This window comes from Astatotilapia calliptera, chromosome 11 (assembly GCF_964374335.1).
Source record: "Astatotilapia calliptera chromosome 11, fAstCal68.1, whole genome shotgun sequence".
NCBI lineage: Eukaryota > Metazoa > Chordata > Actinopteri > Cichliformes > Cichlidae > Astatotilapia > Astatotilapia calliptera.
This window is the reverse complement of record NC_137432.1, coordinates 2540014-2560684: the sequence shown is the minus strand read 5'-3', so window position 1 is coordinate 2560684 and position 20671 is coordinate 2540014. Positions and strand designations below refer to the sequence as shown.

The 20671-nt window shown below is 41.1% G+C and overlaps 2 protein-coding genes across 2 annotated transcripts; both read right to left on the bottom strand.

Moving 5' to 3' along the window:
• Positions 1–6050: 6050 nt before the first annotated feature.
• On the bottom strand, positions 6051–9151 carry LOC113031935 (calcium homeostasis modulator protein 5-like). The gene is made up of 2 exons (XM_026184492.2): positions 8365–9151; positions 6051–7412 (listed from the first exon to the last, which is right to left on the bottom strand). Exons 1-2 carry the CDS (start codon positions 8905–8907, stop codon positions 7020–7022), a joined length of 936 nt encoding a protein of 311 aa, XP_026040277.1. The 5' UTR covers positions 8908–9151; the 3' UTR covers positions 6051–7019.
• A 5440-nt stretch (positions 9152–14591) lies between these two features.
• On the bottom strand, positions 14592–20474 carry calhm6 (calcium homeostasis modulator family member 6). The gene is made up of 2 exons (XM_026184491.2): positions 19870–20474; positions 14592–15132 (listed from the first exon to the last, which is right to left on the bottom strand). The coding sequence occupies exons 1-2, from the start codon at positions 20413–20415 to the stop codon at positions 14698–14700; spliced, it is 981 nt and encodes a 326-aa protein (XP_026040276.1). The 5' UTR covers positions 20416–20474; the 3' UTR covers positions 14592–14697.
• Positions 20475–20671: the final 197 nt, after the last annotated feature.

The window sequence follows — 20671 nt, the reverse complement described above, 5'->3', positions numbered from 1 at the left end:
GTTTCACCTGAGATTCTGGTTTTTGGGCAAAATTCAATACATTTATATTAAAAAAATCAGGATTTTAATGAATCGATATCACGTTATCCAAGCGAGAATCGATTTTAATCGATGAATCGATTATCAAAACCCAGCCCTAATAGACACCCATGATTACTCAAGAATGAGGTGACATAGGATTTTAAAATTCATATCATCAGTGCAGCTATTAAAAGTTTAGGATGAGTTTAAATTCTGTTGACCCCAAGGTCAGAGGTCAAGTTTTCAGAAGAATTTTCAAATGTATTCTGTAGAAGCTTTTAACCATGAGGCTGAAGGGTGCTGGCAGCTGTTGGTTGGCTTGCATGGATCATTCAAAAATGAAAAAAGTCGTAAAGTGGAGCATGATCAATGAGGATTGTTTGTAGTTTGTACTTCATGACTGTAAAATAATATCAGTGTAGCATCTCCTCACAGTTTCACTTTGAAAGCATCTTCATTAATGTTGCCAGCTGGAAGGGATCTCAAAGCTGCTTTGTAGGTGGCACAGTTTGTGATAAAGCTACCAAAGGTCCACAAAGCAGTAATTCCACTCAGACCCATCTCACCACCGTCCCAGCTCCCCCATGTGGGGAACACACCCCATCACATCAAAAACTCCAAGGTCCAAAAGCTTTCACTGAATAAAGATGAAACCACAGCGTCCTCTGATCTCCCTTTTCACGTGTATACCTACAACCATAGTCCGTGTAGGTGGAGACAGAAAACAACTACAACAACACAGAAACAGCTTCACCCCCGATCAGATTTGCACACTGCTAAACCTCTGACACCCTTAAATATGAGTGTTTCTATGGACACAAACATCAACAGCGACCTTTACATGGAAGAAGTGGAAAATAAAGCTCTTGGCTCTGTTAAAGGGAAAGCACCTAACCACTACAGGTGGATGACACCTGGCTCAAGACTAAAAGCACGAAGCATGAGCCTCGCTGCTCACTGAGGAAAACAGAAACCTCAACACTGAAGTTCACAGGAAGCCCACACACACAGACCAGGACCTACTCTGTGACTCCCATCACTCTCTGGAATAATCAGGACGCTGCAACTACCAAACGTATGCATCACACTACACTTTTATTTTTCTTTCTTTAAATATAGGATATAATTTACAGGGTAATAAAGAATTGGTTTTGGTTTAGAATTAATTTATTTATACAGTCACACAATACTGTAAAGCAAGTGTGCACATGTTAGCTTACACTGCTATTTGTATGATTTAATCTTTCTCTGTTTTCTGCGTTACGTCAGTGGCAGCTGCTCCAGTCCCTGGTTGATGAGCTAGGAGGTGGAAAAGGGGGCGGAGCAAGCCTATATGGAGACCTGCAAATTGGGTCATACTACTACTCTGGATCATGGGGGGGGTAAATGGAATTTGTTATGTTAGTTTCAGTTAGGTTTTTGTGTGTTCTTTTTGTGTCTTTGTAGGCTGATCAGACATTATTTAAGTCTCCTTCAGAAGGTCAGTTTGTTTGTGTTAGTATTGTTTGTTGCCAGCTTTTGAGTCCAGTTCTGTTACTTGACCTCTTTTATGGACCTGAGATTTAGATTCATGTATAATTTAACCAAAGTTTGGGGTTTTTGCGTTAAATAAAAAACCTTTTTTTGGACTAACCGGTGGCAGACTTTCATTTACTGCTCAGTCCATCAGGAATACAATCAATTCAGTGTTGAACATATTATATTTACTTTATTGCCAAAGTGTGATAGACTCTAGTCTCCAGAAGTACATTAGCTAGCTGTTACTAGCTAATTTCAAAATTACTGTTGGGTCAGGAGATGCAGCCTAACAATCCTGTTCTTACAGTTCTGTGGTCTCTCAGCATCAGACACATCACACACCAGTGATCTCGGTGAAAGTAAAAGAAAAAGATTTTCACCTTCATTTCTGTCAAATGAGGAATAAAATATAAATAGTAATATCTCCTGTTTTGGCTTCCTGTTAAATCCTGAATTCAAAATCCTGCTCCTCACATACAAGGTCTTAAATAATCAGGCCCCATCTTATCTTAATGACCTTGTAGTACCATATCAGCCTAGTTATGACAGACACTATCTCTACTTTCAAGATTAGGCTTCAAACTTTCCTTTTTGCTAAAGCATATAGTTAGGGCTGGACCAGGTGACCCTCCCTTAGTTATGCTGCAATAGACGTAGGCTGCCGGGGGATTCCCATGATGCACTGGGTGTTTCTTCTTAGACACCTCTCTGCATCTCATCCAGTACTGTGTACATGTTCATGTACTGGGTTAATGTCCAAACACACATTTTTCAAAATTAAACAACTTTTTGTTGTAGGTTTTGTCATTACATCTGCCACCATGAACAATAATCCAAAGTTATTTTTCCTTCACTCACAGTTGACCTCACAAAGTCATGCTGTCAACATGTTTACAGCCAACGCCATGGCACCCTGGTTATGTTCATAAACCTTTGGCGGCGCACGTTTCTGTCCATCAATACCTCTTTACACTCCTGTAGGTTTGCCGCTAAAGCCATGTACTCAGCTTCACGGGTAGATAATGCAACAGTAGGTTGTTTTTGGGTTTTCCATGTAATCAATGACCATTTACAGCCAGACTTATACAATAACTAGTTGTACGTCAGTCTGTGACATCAGCTGCCCAATCAGCATCACTGTAAGCCCACAACCTGAGTTCCTCGTTATCACATTTCCTGTAACAGGTCTGTCTCAGATGCCCCTTTCAAATATCTTAGTTCATGTTTTACTGCAGTCCATTGGTCTTCAGTTGGTTGAGTACTGTGAAAGTTTACTGACTATAAAACTCATGTGGCCACATAGATCAGACGGCCCACTGCCTCTCTGTGTACTTCCGTTTTTGCTCACAAGGTGTCAGCCTAGCATTGCAGTCCTGCATGTTGAACCTTTCACGTATTTCTTCCACATATTGTTTCTGTGACATTTTTACACATTTATTGTTTTACGTGTAGTTGTTTTTTCCTGTGTAATAATAATATTCAACATTGCATCAATACATTTTTCAAAAAATGCCTCTCTGTGCAAAATGGGTTCAAAAACAAACAGCTGTGGGATCCTGTTTGTCTGTGATTTGAAGAGCCCAGCGCTGCTCCTGACGCAGGGAAAACCAATCCTGCAGGGAGACATACCTCGGCACCTGTGCAGGTGAAGCCAAAGGGAAGATTTGCTTCACCTTGTTTTCTAGTCTTTGGCTTGGAAGGTATGGAGGACCACAAGAGCCATGCACATGGAAATAAAGACTTCTGTGCTTAAATAATGAATTGTAGAATAAAATCTGCATTTGTAAATTCATTTTTGAATTCCAATTTAATAAACTGATTTTTAAAATGCTTTTTTTAAAACTTCATTTCAAAAACCTTTTTCAAATTCCACTTTAATTACAAAAAGCATTTTGTAATCCTTCTGTCATTAGACTTGAGATATGACTGCTCTCTGCTGTTTCTGATGACTCCGGTTACTTCTATAAGACATGCTGTGGAAGTAAATACAAACAACCACAGTTTGGTCTGCATTTATTCAAACCCCACAGACTTATATAGTCAAGTCTGGAAGTTTATGAACAGTGAAATTTGTTTTGGGCCCAAATTATTCTACACATCATCAGAATGAAAGTTATTGGCCATGTTTGCATAGCCCTTTTTAAAAATATGCTTTCATGGCATTATTGTGTGTGGGGTGGTGGTCAGGGCTATCCAGACTGACAAGTGGGACACTGAATGTCACCTCTCCAGTGGGGAGGGAGCCTGAGATCGTCTGAATTGGAGTCTGCAATGTTTGAAAAAATGTCTTAAGAAAGCAAATAAGTTGGTGTAGCAAAGAATATGATTGTTTGCTTGCAGGACTGCAGGAGAGATGAGTCCTCCTTCACAGGTCAGTGAAGGTGGTCGCCTGCAGGTTCAAGCTCATTGCATCTCCAACCCACATCCACTGCCGCTGTACTGAAGGGAAGACAAAGACTTTCCTCTGCACTTACATTTGGATCACCTCGATCCATGACAGTCATTCAGGCAGTAATGCCTGGAAACAAGCATCCTTACAATATTACATCATACCAGCCTCTGTGTTTGAATGCAAAACAATGTGTTGTTTAAACTAGAGACTGAACAATAAATACACTTCACTTTGATTATATCAGTAATGTAACTACAAAACAAAGTTGTGGTGGGCCTAAACTTTGTTTCAGAATAATTAAATCTGAGACCGATGATGGTAATTGTTCAGCAGAACAGTGTCCAGTATGTTGGCTGTTATACTTTATTACATTTGAAAATAAGAGTTGGGCTGATTTTAACTCCACTACAAGAAGTGTTGTTAATTATTCTTAAAGGTTCACATTTGCATTCAGTGTTATATTAATATAAGTGTTGTACTAGAAATGTCAAGGATGACAAAACGAAATGTGGTTTAAAAAACAAAAACAAAAAAACAAATTGCTTTTTAATTTAGTAGAACGTTAACGTTTGTCAGCGGGTAAATCATCAGTACTGCACAGTCGGAAACATCCAGTTATTCTTAGGACGGCATACGTGCAATGAATAAGTTGTCCTAACAGTCATCTTAAGTACGCTCTACTTAGTCTTTGAGTTCTGGGAACTAATTAGATATATGTGCACATGACTCTAAAATCTGTGCTATGAAGCTGTTTCTAAGATCACAACCTGATTTAAAAACATGATCTAAAATAAACTTTGTTAGCTATGAAATAACTCTGAGATATTAGGAGAATATGCCAAAAGAGATCACAGGATGGCAGGAATGTGCTGTAACACGAGCTCTTCCTGTTTCATTGGATCAGTAACACAGAATAAATGCCCCTGTGACAGAGGAGTCCACTGCTGCTTCCCCGTGATACATGCAGACTCGGGTCAGGGCTGCTAGCCTCTGTGCTCATCAGTGTCATGGGACTAATTTTTAATCATTATCCACAAAATACACAAATACCAGATTAAATATTTTATTTATTAACATTACATGATCAGGCATAAACACAATGAACAAAGTTTTTATTTAGAAAAATTACACACTGTAAGAAAAACAGATTTTCAAAGCATAACATACTAATAAAAAGTTTTATGAAAATCTCTCATATATATGTGTAACATCACATCACACGTGTCAAACATTTTAAAACACTGAGCATAGTGTTCACGAAAACAATTCTTCTTGTTGGCATGTTGCGCCTTGGGATGAGAACGTGTTGACTCTTCAGTTGTGTGTATGATCTTCCAGGCTCGTGGTGGTTTCAAGTCTAGTACTTTATTTCTTTTTGAGAATGTAACAGAGTAACAGAGGCCAGGACTCTTTGCACACCTGAGCAAAGGTACAGAATGCTCTTCAGAAGCGCTAATGCTAAAAAGACAAGCGTGATCAATCTGTAAAGGACAATTTTGTGAAAGACAAAATTTATAATCATTACAATGCAGGTTATACAGATTCCCTCAAATTTACTCTTTTTACAGCCTGAAGTTGTGAAATATGCAGATCTAGTGAAATTGCAGAGAGCACAAATGTAATTCAGACTGAAAAATAATAAATCAGGAAATACTCAAAGTATTTTTTTTCCCTGAAAGTAGGAAGTTATGTATCTGCATGCTAAATGTTGGAAAAATGTTTGTGTTTCAGTGCATGGAGTGAAACTGTGCAACAGCTGAAGCAGTTTAAAAAAGTCTTCACGTGACATAAAGATGCTGAATTTCAGTAAATGTCTCGTTTATTTAGTTTCTGTGCATATTCAGAATTTTTCATTAACATCTGTTTTGTGAATGACTTGCAGGAACAAGCTAATGTACGAACTATATTCTATGCAATTTGGAGTATGTTTGTTATTATTATTTAAGTTTATAACAACAAGAAGCTGCATAAATAATTAGAGATGACTTAAGGAGAAGAGGTGGTGTTAGAGAAGCATGCACTTATTCCCACTCTTGTTTGGATTTGTAAACTCAATCAGGAAAGGTGCGATATGTTAGTTTGCTTCATTTTGTACAGTTTTTTCTTTTGTAGTGTATAGTTTTATTTGATTTTTTTTCTTGTTTTTCATACAAGTATATTGATAAGATAAGGTGAACCTTAATTGGTCCAACACGTGGGAAATTTGTTTGGTTATTTTTTACATGATCAACATAAACTGAATAAAACAAAACGTGTGTCACTGAGGTGACGGAGGAGGCGTACAGAGCGCTCGTGGATGACGGTGAAAGGTCCACGTCTGTCATGGACGTGGTGCCAGAGAACAACTGACAACAAGCTGAGCTATGAGACCAACAGAGGCTGCACACAAGAAGGCATGAGCAGGATCTATTTCTGAGATCCATGATGGAGAGCTTCTGTGGAGCACAGAGCACTGCTGTGGTCTGGGAGAGCAACTCTGAAGCTGGGGACACCTCAGACTAGGATCTTTGCAGTGCAAGTGTCTTCAGAGGGCTGTTGTTGCAGTTTAGTGCAATACTTCATTCAGCAGCTCTTGTTAGGGTTGGTCTGCCTACAGCCTGCACCCTCTTCTATAGCAGGAATCCTTTACCGCATCCAAAAACCTCCTGTGGCCCTCTTCTTTTCCTCTCACTTACAGATTACCCTCTGTTATAACAATACACTATATTTACAGCTGTTATTGCCAGTGTTCAAATGGCACACGGCTGTTTTTTGTGTTTAAATCAAGTTACTCTGAAAATGTAAAGTGAGACATTTTACCCAGCAGTGTCATTTATGAAAGGTCTCAAAAGCATGAAGTCTAAAAGAGGTAGGCAGCATCAGTGGGTGTGTTTGGTTTCAAAGTGGTTATGCTCTTCATGTGCTCATTCTTTGGTTAAACCACTGGGGGCAGCATTGTTATAAAGAGACAGCTGTGGAGGCTTTTTCCTGAGTCAGACTTGCACTGTCAATAAAATCAGTGCTGAGTAGGAACAATCACAATGCAGTGTATTCATTATTTATCACTTCCCTGAACATCGGAATAACTGTTTTCCAGATAAAATGCTGTTTAGTTCATCTCTGTTTCGTGCTCTACATCCATGACGGGTCTCTTCTCTGGTGGAAGGTTCCTGTTTTCCGCTTTCTCCACATACCTCTGCAGGGTGCTGTAATACTGCTCGCTCCTGGAAAACGTGTAGTATGCAGAGATCTCCTCCCAGGCTTTGTGGTTGGGAAACGGGAATGGATCGGGTGCCTTGTTCTCAAAGAAACTCTCCAGGTTTCTCTCAGCCAGTTTGGTGGCATACTCTATAGCAAGGGCATCAAACCGCTCCTTTTCTTTGTCTATGTAGCTTTTCCAAAATTTAAGCTGCAGGTAGCTGACTTGGGAGCGACAGTTTTTGTAGCAGGTACCCAGAAGGCCTACAAAAGCGCCAATAATGATAATGCACCAGCCCAGAATCTGCAGAAACAAATGATGCTGTCAGTTTCAGACTGTCTTTAGGGACGGCAGAGAATTCAGAAGGTGGAAAGGAGAGTTGGGGGATAACTGACACCTTCAGACTGTGTAACACCTGAATACATCACACTGAGATACCTGGAAGCACAAACCTCAATTACTAGAGTAATTCAGTCTCTTAGATTTCTAAGAAGGCCCCAGTTTTTTGTTTGTTTTTGGCAGTGATGCAGTATTTAAATAGTTATGTTCTTCATACTTCCTTTGAACGTAAAGAGAACAGCCTGAAGCGTTTGGCAGTCAGAGCACGCAAACATGAAGAAGCTGGAAGTAAAATGTATTAGTTTGATTTCATTATTTAGACATGCAACATGAAGAACCACAGCAACAGCAATTCAGGACTGCACTTCCATAAAGGACCAATATTCAATTACTAAAAGTTGTCTGGCAGCTAGACACTATTTTAAGTGAAGCAAAATTAAATAAATGAACAAATCAGTCAGTAAGTCTTTAGTTAGAGCAGGCGTAGGCAACTCCAGGCCTCGGGGGCCGGTGTCCTGCAGGTTTTAGATGTGTCAGCTGCTTTAAATGGCTAAATGACCTCCTCGACATGTCCTGAAGTTCTTCAGAGGCCTGCTAATGAACCCATCGTGTGATTCAGGTGTGCTGACCCAGGGTTAGGTCTAAAACCTACACCGGCCCTCGAGGCCTGGAGTGGCCCAGCCCTGAGTTAGAGGATAGTTTTTCATTGTTAACATAATGGTCTAACACAAATGATCAGTCTTTGTGCCTTTTCAGTGATGGCCTGCTGTTTAAACTAGAAACCCCACTACACTCACAACAACCATAACAGACAAACAGCAAAATACTGATCAATCGAACCCCATACTTCAAATTTGTGTGAAAGTCTGTAATGTTGGATCCCAGTCGCCCTCCCGACATCACTATGAAATCTTACCTGAGACTGAGCCCTGAACATCAGCAGCAGCTCCATGCGCTCCTCGCTAGACAGTTTAGAGCGGTCGCAGGGCACCCGGGCCAGCTCCTCACGACACTTCAATGTCTTGTTTTTGCAGAAGAGATCGACCACCAGACTATCATCAAGACCACTAACAGCACACTCATAAAAGGTTCCATTGAGCAGAGCCACACAGAGCCACATTATAGGAGCCACACAGGCCCCGGTGAAAATACTCAGGAACACCCTAAGACAGCCGAAACAGTTTCCACGGGGGCAAAGCTTCATGGGATTGAGGCAGCACCCAGTGTAGAGCTTCCAAAAGCGGGTACTGGAGAAAATACCAAAGATCAGCAGCACTGCAGCTGGTCCCAGCAGAAATGTCACGCCATAAGCAAAGTTCTGGTCGTGGTTGCAGGGACACTGAAAGGAGACCATGGAGAAAATTCGTTCCCCGCCTATAGTCAGCAGAGCCATGAAACTGTAGCCAATTGTGGTTTTCTGATTCACGAGGAAACGCAAGATACTCTGGAAGTTATCCATGATGTCGGCCAATAAATCCGAGTGGAACAGCAGAGAGCTAAAAGTGAAAGAGCCAAGTGTCAGTGTGGAGTCACTTCCTTTGTGCTGTTTTCCACAGCCAGACCAAACTCATCTGCCAAGCCTGGATGTGCCCCTCCCTTTGGCATTCTGTCTTCTCTGCAGGCCCCTCCTTCAGTGAGGCTGCACTTCCTCCCAACCACTTCCCCTTTTATTACCATATCTATTCCATCTCCAGAGAAGAGTCGATACTAAAAAGAAAGGTGAAAAAGTTCAACTCTGCTTTCTTCTCTTTTACCATCCCTCTTTACTCCCCCCCTCCCCCCACCCCAGCACCAGCATAGGTGAGTCAGTCATGGAGAAAAATCCTGTTAGTTCAGTTACTCTGGTTGTCTTTTAACTATTATGCAATCCAGACTGTAACCTGAAACTATCTGAGGAGCAAAAACATGACAGAACATGCAAAGTGGGAAGACACACAGTACACAACAGCAACACAAGAGCAGATTATTAGAGCGCACACCAGCGGCGTCTGTAGCAGAGAGACAGTCAGCGCTTAGCGTGCGGGGAAGTGCAAACATCTATGTGGTGTGTCTGTTCCTGTCCCACAGGACTGAAGCTTGCAGTGCATTAATGCTGCACTCTGACAAATCTGTTCATGTGTAAAACACATCAACAGTTCCTACAGCTCACATTTGTGTTTCGAAAATGAGTGTTAACTAAGTGTCAGATGAAAAACCTGCCCTGGACTGATGTTCGTATGTCTACATCTTTGTCAGTGATGTGAATTAAACATGAAACCCATCAAGTAAACCAAGGTGTGATCTGTCTGTGCAGACAGGAAATGTGGTGTCAGAGTGGTGTGACCCTTGCTAGCCTGTAGGCATTCTGCATACAAACATTAGCCCAGTGCAGGTTTCTCATTAGGTTTCATTTACATCACTGATCTGTTTTAGTCAAGCTATGAAGTGCCCTCTCATTCGGTTCTATTTTACTCTGTGAAGCTTGTTTATAAAGGTATAATTCATGAAAATGCAAATTAATTCATAACTCTGGATTTTTTTGCTCATTGTTCCGTCTTTCACTGTTCAAATAAACCTACCACTCAAGTTATAGACTGGTCCTTTCTTTACTAGTTATTTATAATAATTATTTCCCTGACTGTAGGTTTTAAAATATTTAGGTTTTCATTCATTTTTGGGCTGCTTTGAGATTGCAGGCAGCACCCAGTGTGAGTAAAAGCATACATTACATACATTATATTACTCACCCATCCAAATCATTGAATTCAGGTGTTCTAATCCCTTTTATACACAGATGTATAAAATCAAGCACACAGGCATGTGGGCCACAAAGGTAGGCCACGTATCATCACACAGTGGGGTTCAGTGGATGGTGACACCCATAGTTTGCAGAGTCAGTCCCTACAGACCTCCAAACCTCATGTGGCTTGATGATTGCTTGATGGAAGAAGTTTCCATGGCCGAGCTGCATCACATCACCGATAATGCGATGCGCAGGACGCAGCGGTGTAAAGCACTTGACTGTAGAGCAGTGGAAGTTTTGTAGAGTGACAAATCAGACTAATCCAATCGTGTCTGGGAGCTGCTGGGAGTACTTGTCTGACTTCATTGTGCCACCAGTGTAAAGTTTGGTGCAGGGTGAAGTATGACGTGGGGTCTTTTTCAGGATTTGGGTGCAGGCCCTTAGTTGCAATGAAAGGAACTCCTAACGGTTCAACATACCAAGAAACTTTGGACAATATCACACAAAGTTCCCACAAAATTGGGAAAGTCTGGGAATATCCCCCTCCTGTTGCCTGTTAAAGACATGAATGAGTGAGCTTGGTGTGGAAGACGTTGACTGGTGTGCACAGTGTTCTGGCCTCAACACTTTGAAATACCTTTGGGATGAGACAGAATAGAGACTGCGAGCCACACAGTCTCATCCAACATCAGTATTTGACCTCACAAATGCAGTTCAGGAAGACGGTGAAAAATTCCCATAGACACACTCCTACACCTTGTGGGAAGCCTTCCCAGAAGAGTTGAAGCTGTTATAGCTGCAGAGAGTAGGACGGCATCATATTAAAGCCATGGATTCATATGCAAAGAAAGAAGACGAGCAAATATATCTGGTAATATAGGAAACTCCAGAAAAACCATCATTCAGCTTCTTATTTATAAGTTTCCTAAAACATTAAACTTTTTAAAGCAATCTTTTGTGTATTTGGATAGAAAGAATGTTTAAAGCCACATGCGACCTAATCGACCTCCAACTCTGAGTACTTCCACATACTTTCAGCTGCAGGAACTATTCAAACTTTAAAATGTTCCCAATTGAACTATTGAACTTGTATTCATCTGTATTCTTATCTTTTCCGATTCAGTTTCATGCTTATTTTCAACTTTATTCAGAGAAGGTTGCACAGGATGTTTGTGAGTATAGTGGGGGTGTCAGAACATCCATCTAAAAGATTTCTCTTTCAGTTGCTGCTGAATTCATCTTCTTTCAAACAATGTGTCAATAAATGTAAACTGATCTGTGTGAATCCGAGTAGAGGGAGTATCTTCTAATTGGTACATGGTATCCGGTCGTTCAGTCTGACGTCACTAGCCGTGTCTGGGCCTAAACTCCGCTGCAGGTCCATATATCAAACATCACTGTGGCATTACTGAGAGTTGAAAAACTGTCTAAAGTCTTTCATCTTTAATAAAATGATCAGCGTTCTGCTCTACCAGGTGTAACAATTGAGTTTAACATCCAGGCATCCATGAAAACGGAATTTATGACATTTAACGGAGTTAGAAGTTAGCAGGAAGTTAGCTCGCTAGCTTCTATCTAAATACAATATAGCATGTCCTGACTGCGGGGTTTTGAAACAAATTAAAACGTACAGCTCTGTTATCACTTCCAACATAAATGAAGACAGAAAACTAAACAGCAGTGACGTTTGTAGGGTTACTGAAGTTGGGCTAGCTGGTATATAATGATGTGCTACGTGACCGCTAGCGACACAGCTATGTTAGCATAATATAAACAAGCTAACTTTTTTTCCACTCGATAAAAGTTAACGTGAGTGTTCTCGGTGGTCAGGAACAAATGTAATCGCATGGCAGGATGCTGTAAAAGGACCAAACTTCAGCCAGGAGAACAACTGAGATAATCCATCCACAATACGAGGTTAGTCATTCATATACTGCTGCATGGGCTGGGCTGTAGCTACATCGTAAGGTTTTAAAAACTGAGCTTAAATAAATGATTAGCGGTAATAAAGGGAGGTCAACGGTGATCACTGACTGTTTTAGGAGCTTTTTGAGATCAAATAGAAGAAAATACATAACATTAAACATCTTAACAACACAAAAGCCATATTAAACGCAGACTACTTTAGACCCGGAAGTAGGATTCGTCACGTCATCACTTAACGACCGGATAGACAGCCCCTTCATCCTGACACTCTCAGTGCCTAATAAATAACTGAGCTCCATATATACTGGATCAGAGGTCAGTCTACAAAGGTGCATTATGAAACCCACGGGTCACGATCCTTCTGATGACTAGCAGCCGCTAATCAATGCTGTGTGACTTCATAAACACAGTGTGTGAATGTGTGTGTGAATGGGTGGATGACAGGTTGTGTAAAGCGCTTTGGGGGTCCTTAGGGACTAGAAAAGCGCTATACAAATACAGGCCATTTACCATAAACACGTTGAGCCTGAGTGCTCAGTCACTCAGTAGCAAACTAACAAACACTTGGTCCTTCAGTGCCTGTAAAAACATGAACTTCTGCAAATTAAGCCACTACCCTTTGTGCTTTGACAGCAACAGGAAATAAATCACAGTTTCAGTTAGCTGGTTCACGTGCATTTGCAGGACTTGGGATGGTACCGAGACAGTTTACGGTGAGACAAACAGTGACAACACAAGGACGTGTGAGTTGTGTGTCCAGGACTCCAATATTTACAAAATACAAAGTTCAATGAGTTTTCTTCACAGAGGAAAATTCTCAGTGACTCAGCTGATGTCCATCAACCATCCTCGGTTCTCTGACTGTTTCACATGTGGGATTTACAACAAAGTTCAAGCTTTAAAATCATTTTGTTACATTTCCTTCTCTTCTGTGTTGTACTTAACATCTTTTATTGTTAATTCCATTACATATGAACATTCAGTCACAAATGAATTCTTCATGTTTCACTCAGTTAATACTGTTTTACTTCAGTTACATTTTCACTCACTTTTTGTCTTCAAAACTTCTTTTTTCAGTCATAATATACTCAGCTTAATTTCTTTTATTAAATCATATATTAAAATACTGTCTCTGAATATTTGTTTATTGTTCTGACCAAGCACTACAGCCCTCAGATTCTCACTGGTACAACGAACCCCACCACAGAAGCACATACAACACAAACCCATCACAGGAAAAGGTCAGATATTAATTACTCAAACTGCATTTCTCATCCATCATATTAATTAGACTTACTTTGATTATATCTTTGATTAAGAATAAAGCTGATTTACTATTAGTAAAAGCACATATAGAGAAACTGTGTTCAAACACGTTGTGTCACTGTAACCTTAAGAGGCTGGATGTTAAGACCTTTTACTCTCGCCGTTGTAATCAGAGGTAAACTTTTAATCCCACATTTCTCAACAAAATAATCAGTGCAAAGGAAACCTTTGCCTGTTCTCGTTCATACGACTTCTATAAAACAACGGTGCCAGAACACACTGTGGCCATGAAAGATGAATGTTTCATGGCCACAGTGCAGTTGTAGTTTTAATGTGACGGAGATCTGATGTCACGTTGTTAAGGAGAGACAAGCGTAACACATTGATTCAACTCCTGCATCAGATCTACATCATAACGTCACATTTCACTGCATGTTGTACTTGAATACCCACATGGAAAAGATCTATAAATCTTCTAAAGTTTGTATGTGTCGTGTGTGAATCTTGTATGAAAAGCATACAAGAGTGAAAACTTGAAAAATTATATAAATGAAACTTGTATGTTTTGGATACTAAAACAATAAATGAAAGTGGCCACTTTCATGAGTAAAGCATATCAGCCTTCTATGATTCACTATTTGAAGTAGGCCACATCTGATGCAAGTCTTTTATAAGTTTTTTCTATTTCTTTTCCATATGGGTAACTATGCACCAGAACCCCATTTAGCTCTGCGTTGCAACCTTCTACATAACCTGATGTACACTTCCTGAGAAATTTAACTACACATCTGCTCGATGCATACCACAACAACTCGAACGGCATGGAAGATTGCAGCCTAGGGAAAAAACACGTTTCTGGTTACTACCTAAGTTAGGACATAAATTTCTTGCAGCCGTCCTTTTATGTTTACAGTGATACAAAGTGTTAGAGTAGAGTTCATCTGCTTTTTCTCTTCTTTAAACTTCTGCAGGACGGTCAAAGCAAAGAGGTTATTAACAGAATATAGGAGGTACTGTGGGAACGCAGTGGGGTAAATGCAGACACACAAACTTCACACAGGATGAAAGACTCGGGAGGATCAGACAGATTCTCCTGAGTCTGCAAACAGAACATGGAATTAAAAACTAAAGACTGACATGACAAAGGAAATACAAAATAATAAAAAGTTGCTGCACACTATCCTTCACTGTCCCACTTTATGCAACTACAATATTAAGCATACAAATGATTATTTCATGCATATTTCATTTATTCTTCAAAATTACGAAGTTAAGAGCATTTCTAGAGCTTCTCTACTTCACACCTTTTACAGTTTAATGTGGGTAGTCTGTGACTCACAGTGGCATTCTCCCATCATCTACAAAACTAAGAACAGCTGGGTTATCTTCTACAGACTCGTTTGACTTGACTGAACTCATCCTCATCGTCCCGTTGTCAGTCTCCTGGCAGTTCTCCACATATCGGTGCAAAGTGCTGTAGTAGGTATCTTTGGAGGTGAACTTGTAGAGAGAGGAGATCTTCTCCCAGTCTCGGTTGGATGGTGTGATGACATTTTCAGGTGGTGTCTTTTCAAAGAAGGTCTTTAGGTTTCTCTCAGCAAACGCTTTGGCGTGCTTAGCCGTATAGGAATCAAGTAGATTGCTCTCCTCATGCACATACGCCTTCCAGAACTGCAGCTGCAGGTAGCTAATAGGGGAGGAGCACCGAGCCACACAGGTGAGCACCAGGTTTGTCAACATGATGAGAGTGATGAGCATCCAACCGAGAATCTACGGACAGTATTGATAGTAAATAGTAAACAGGTAATAGAGGTAATAAAAGCAGTTTAACCGTTTAGTCACACACCAGGAAATGAAAGTCAAAAAAAATAACAAGGGAACAACGTTTCTGAAGTTCTTTAGGTCAACGGCTACAAATGAAAACAGAACACTGGTACATTTTGTCATTAAATATCAGTATCACATTTCTATGTGTATTGTGTTTATACTGTTACACTTTTAATTCACTGATAAGCACAAAAGCACACTCATGAACTCAACATGATCCACTAAACTCATCATGCAAACCATGTGATCCAGTAAAATGATGATCAGACTAATTATCCCATGAATGTATCAACTTAACCATGATCTTCCAGACTAATCGTGTAATAAAAGTCTCAACCTGCTGAAATGGTGAATTGACTGGTTCTACTGTAGCACATTTCTCCTCTAGCTGAACACAACATATACAACCTACGTACCTACTGTTGTACTGTCTTACTTTAATGGAAGCATCAGAGAGCCGCTTGGTTTAGTATCTTGCCCGAGAATATTTGGCACGCAGATTGGAGCAGCCAGGGATCGGAACAAAAACAATCTGTTAAGTGGAAGAAGTGGCTACAGCCATCCCATGATCATCCAAACTTTGTTATACAGACAAATTACCATCCAGACTTATCCATGAAAACATCATCAAACTGTTATCCTCCATCTATCCATTTGGGTGGAAGGTTGGGGGTCACGGATGATTTTCACCCACCCCAGGTGCACTTTTGTGCAGCCCTACATCACCTAGCTGCATGTTGCTGGAAGCACATGATGACAGCAGAGTTCACCCAGAATGGGAGAACTGTGAAAACAATTCAAAGATTAAATAAATAATAATACAGCATGAAAACCATAGACAGTGGCTGCAGTGCACTCATTCAGTTTCCGTTCGGCTCTTTGTACTTCACTCTTCTCGACAGCTTGCTGACTGACAACAGCACAAGCATCGGAAGTATTTACTTCAAAACTGCAACTCCTTCCTTGCTAACTACTGCACATGCTCCACTAGGGTGACCAACCGTCCTCTTTTCCCCGGACATGTCCTCTTTTCACGTTCTGTCCGGGATGTCTGGGAGGATGTTCGAGATTGATGAAAATGTCCGGGTTTCCTACAGAGGACCCACATGTGTGACGTCACGCCCGAGCTGCAGCTTTGTGAGTTGTTCTGCGCTCACAGACAGACAGTGCGCAGCAGCCTGGTGATTTTAAAAAGATGCCAAAGTGCAACTGCAGCTTTTCAGACGACTGCAAAAGTTATTTCCCTCGTACTGTCCTGGTACTGCTAAGTTTTCTTATATGAGGCCTTATTTCTGTACCATTATTTAATTCCAGAGGTTTTTAAGTTATTTTTTGCCCTTTTTGACTTGTAAAAGTTCTTCATGACTGGGCCAAGTGTCCTCTTCATTGGAAATCAAAATATGGTCACCCTACGCTCCACAACCCGGGAAAAGTTCAAATCAAAGCAAGTGGGAACAGTTTGGGAGCAGAAGGTTGTTAAGCTAACAAATCCTCAGAGCTACCAGTTGCAGAACTGCTTTTCTGCACCCTTAATATCAAGAGTAAGTCATGGAAGTGTTTAAATATTGACCTGGGTGTATTTAGTTCTGTAGGTGTCACGATCTTGGGTCTTTTGACCCAGCATTTTGAGTTTTAGTTTATGGGTTATGTTTAAGCCCTTCGGGTTTTCTAAGTTCATTTTTATCATGCCTAGGTTGTTATAGTTTGTTATTAGATTCCCTTGTGTCTTCCACCCCTGTTAAGTCTCCCTTGCCCTTCATGTGTTTCATGTCGGTGTCTTATGTTTCCTGTTTTATTTTGAAGAGGTCTTGTGTTCCTGTGTTCGTTGTGTTTAGTTTTACTCTTCCACTGTGACGTCGTTATGTTCTTGTGTGTCAGCTGTTCTGCCGTGTGGTCCCACTTCTCTCGTTAGCCTCCTGTTTAGGTTATTGCTTAGCTTGCATTGTTTTCGCCCTTATTTTGTACTGTTCTGTCTGCTTTAATAAACGGCTCATTATCAGTTGAGTTTGATAATGTCTGCACCTGGGTCCACTCCTCACACTCTGCAAACTGTGACATTAGGAGTGATGAGTAAATCTAGTCATTAAACTTTTCTAGTTAACAAAGCTAGTTCAACCCTGCGCTGTGTTGTTTTGTGTTCAGTATAGTGCAGGTACATGTTGCTGTCTCAGAGTGCTCACACAGAGAAACACTGACTATGTGTCGAAATCTGTCTGTGTTCTACTGTTAGCCTCTGTGTGGCCAGTGTTAAGAGCTTCATTTAGCACAGTGGTTCCCAAACTTTTTTGCTGGGCCCCCCTTGTTTTACAAGAAAAATGTTGCCCCCCCCCCCCCACGCACACATCCTCTAACCACACACCCCCATATTTTGCGCCATTGTGGTTTATTTCACACCACAAACATTTAGTAAATAATTAAGCAAATAAAAGTAATCTGCAATAAATTACAGGTAGCAATGAAATAAACTACTAACTCTTTTACGTCCACATCTACACGGGTATTTTTGAAAACACAGCTGTTTCATCCACGTAAACAGTGTTTCGAATCACCGAGAACTGAGTTCGTCACGCAACGTCAGAGGTATGTGCCTTTTTCCACGCCACGCTGTGGCCACGTTATTGTTTACATGGGATGAACTGCAGAATGGCAGATAGAGACAAAATACTGTTAATCTGACTGTCTGCAGGTTTACACGCAGTTACTGTCCCTCTGTTTACAAAGGCAGAGGCGTCACGGTGGGATTATTTTACGTGTAGTTGTTTTTTTTGTGTAATAATATTCAACATTGCTATCAAATCAAAAAAATCCTCTCTGTGCAAAATGGGTTTAAAAACATAAACAGCTGTTGGATCCTGTTTGTCTGTGATTTGAACCGAGGGAACAAATCGTGGCAGGATCAGCCTGATGTTATTTGTATCCTGCTGTAACTTTACTGTATAAAGAGCAAACATCTCCAACATGTCAGGAGCAGTTAGTCATTACAACAAGTGTTTGTGAACTAAAGATCAAGAATGTGGGATCCTGTTTGTCCGTGATTTGAAGAGCCCAGCGCTGCTCCTGACGCAGGGAAACCAGTCCTGCAGGGAGACCTACCTCAGCACCTGTGCAGGTGAAGCCAAAGGGCAGATTTGCTTCACCAGGTTTTCTAGTCTTTGGCTTAGAATGAAGTTGGTTTGGAAACATATTCAGCGATGCTTCATCTCCTGCTTTGCGTTTCTGTAGGCGCAGCGTATTGCTTTTTTCCCTCCCTTTTCATACCGCGCCCCCCCTGCCATGGCTCTGCACCCCCCCCCCAGGGGGCGGGCCCCACACTTTGGGAAGGTCTGATTTAGCAGATGTTAGCCAGTCCTCAGCTAACAACTGTTAGCAGGTTTAATTCACCTGAGAGATAGCTGCTTTCCACTATCACAGTAGAACTCGTTTCACAAGCTGGGATAGCAGTGCTTTTGTTGTTTTTTGTATAAAACGTCGAGTTAGCACATTAGTTTTGCTGTAGTTATTTTGCCATTATTATTCTCATTGTACAACTGTATAGTGACATTAAAGGCATTCTAGTCTATTCAATATCTAACTGATTGCTTTAATACATTCCTGTTTTCCCTCCTGTGACTGGTTAATACCACTAAATAACTGAAGCATTTGAAATTCTGTGTGTTACAGTTGAAATATAAGCAGAATTTGACTAAAGGTCAAAGGTCACTCTTTTGAGGATGCCAATGTTCACATTTTGGACAGAGAAGACAGACAGTGTGAAAGAAGCATCTGTGTCCACTGTGAACAGACATCTTATTCTGCTGGGTGTGGTGGGAGGGTTAGCTTACTGCACGGTGTCCTGCAGGTTTTAGACGTGTCCTTGATCCATCACAGCTGATTTAAATGGATAAATCACCTCCTCAACATGTCCTGAAGTTCTCCAGAGGCCTGGTAATAAACTCATCATGTGATTCAGGTGTGTTGACCCAGGGTGAGATCTAAAACCTGCAGGACACCGGCCCTCGAGGTCTGGAGTTGGACACCCCTGACTATTAAACCCAAGTAAGCAAGTGTCACAGTCATGCAGACTTAGTGTTAGTGTGGAAGACCCAAATGTAGACATGCCAGGGTGCGTCCAACAAAAAATGAGCTGTTTATGATGCTGAGAAAACGAGAAGTGAAATCTAAACAAACACACACGTGTGTATTTATATCCTTGTGGGGACGCCTAATTGACACAATGCTTTCCCTAGTCGCTTACCCTAACCCTAACACACACACACACACACGCACACACACACACACACAAAACACACACACACACAAAACACCAACCAAACCACAAATCGAATTTCAAAATAATGACTAGAAAAAACCCAAAACCTACAAAACACTGGGTCAAATGACGTTTGATGGTAAAGCAGATCATAGCAGATTGTATAAACAGGAGCGTAAAGCTCTGAGAGAACATGAACTAACTCCTGAACACAACTGGGAACCACTGCAGAATTAAGTAACACAAATAATAACATTAAAAATATGATAAACAATGCCAATGAAAATCAAAGCATTTACACCGTAGGCATCTCTAGCTGTTCTATTGAGCAAATAACTTTCAGTTTGCTGATAGTTTGTAGATAAAAAAACCCAAACAGATCTAAAGAACTCTTTCACATGAGTGTGAAAGCAGCAGAGCATTTTACGTACCTGAGACTCAGCTCGGAGATTAAGCAGAACATCTTCTCTCGCAGCCTGAGGTACACTAATGCTTTTCCCACACGGGAACCGGTGCAGCTCCTTCTCACACTGGATCTCAGAGTTCCTATCTCTGCACACGTGTTTGTTGTAAATGCTCACATTGGTACCTGTCATGGCGCACTCGTAGTAGTTTCCATTGAGTAAAGCTACAGCTATCCAAGTAGAAGGCGCAACAAGCGCAAAGGTGCCGATCTGACAGAGGACCACACCAGCGGCAACCAGCTTCTTGCAGCACAAAAGCTTGTCCGTACGCCGGCACAGACCCGTCAGCAGCTTCCACGTTTTCTTACTGAGGATGTAACCCAGCAGCAGCAGAGCCAGAGCTGGCACCAGCAGGAACACTATCCCATAGACAAAGTTCAGCTCGTTGCAGGGACACTTAAATACCACTGCAGAGAATATCTGCTCTCCTCCCGCTGTCAACAGAGCTATCAGGCCAAAACCAAGGTTGGTCTGTTTGCCTGCAATGTTCAGAACAGTCTTAAACTTGTCCATCTTCAACTGCTGCGTAAATAAGCGACCGCTGAGAAACAACGTCTGTTTCACTTCCAGCTTCAACGTTAGCTGCACCGCTGAGTCCTCTACCACTTCCTCTTTGAAAAATAGCACACGAGATGACAGTGACTGCTCTTCCTGCATTATAGGGCCCCTTGTTTACACCTGCATAAAGATAAGATAAGATAAGATGACCTTTATTAGTTTCACAGGTGGGAAATTTGTTTTGTTACAGCAAAAGTGCAAAATTATGTAG

Coding starts and splice junctions, on each gene's coding strand:
- LOC113031935 (XM_026184492.2), bottom strand. CDS start 8,907: ATGGATAACTTCCAGAGTATCTTGCGTTTCCTCGTGAATCAGAAAACC. Junction 7,413..8,364: donor TGTTCAGGGCTCAGTCTCAG/GTAAGATTTCAT, acceptor TTGTTTCTGCAG/ATTCTGGGCTGGTGCATTAT.
- calhm6 (XM_026184491.2), bottom strand. CDS start 20,415: ATGGACAAGTTTAAGACTGTTCTGAACATTGCAGGCAAACAGACCAAC. Junction 15,133..19,869: donor ATCTCCGAGCTGAGTCTCAG/GTACGTAAAATG, acceptor TACTGTCCGTAG/ATTCTCGGTTGGATGCTCAT.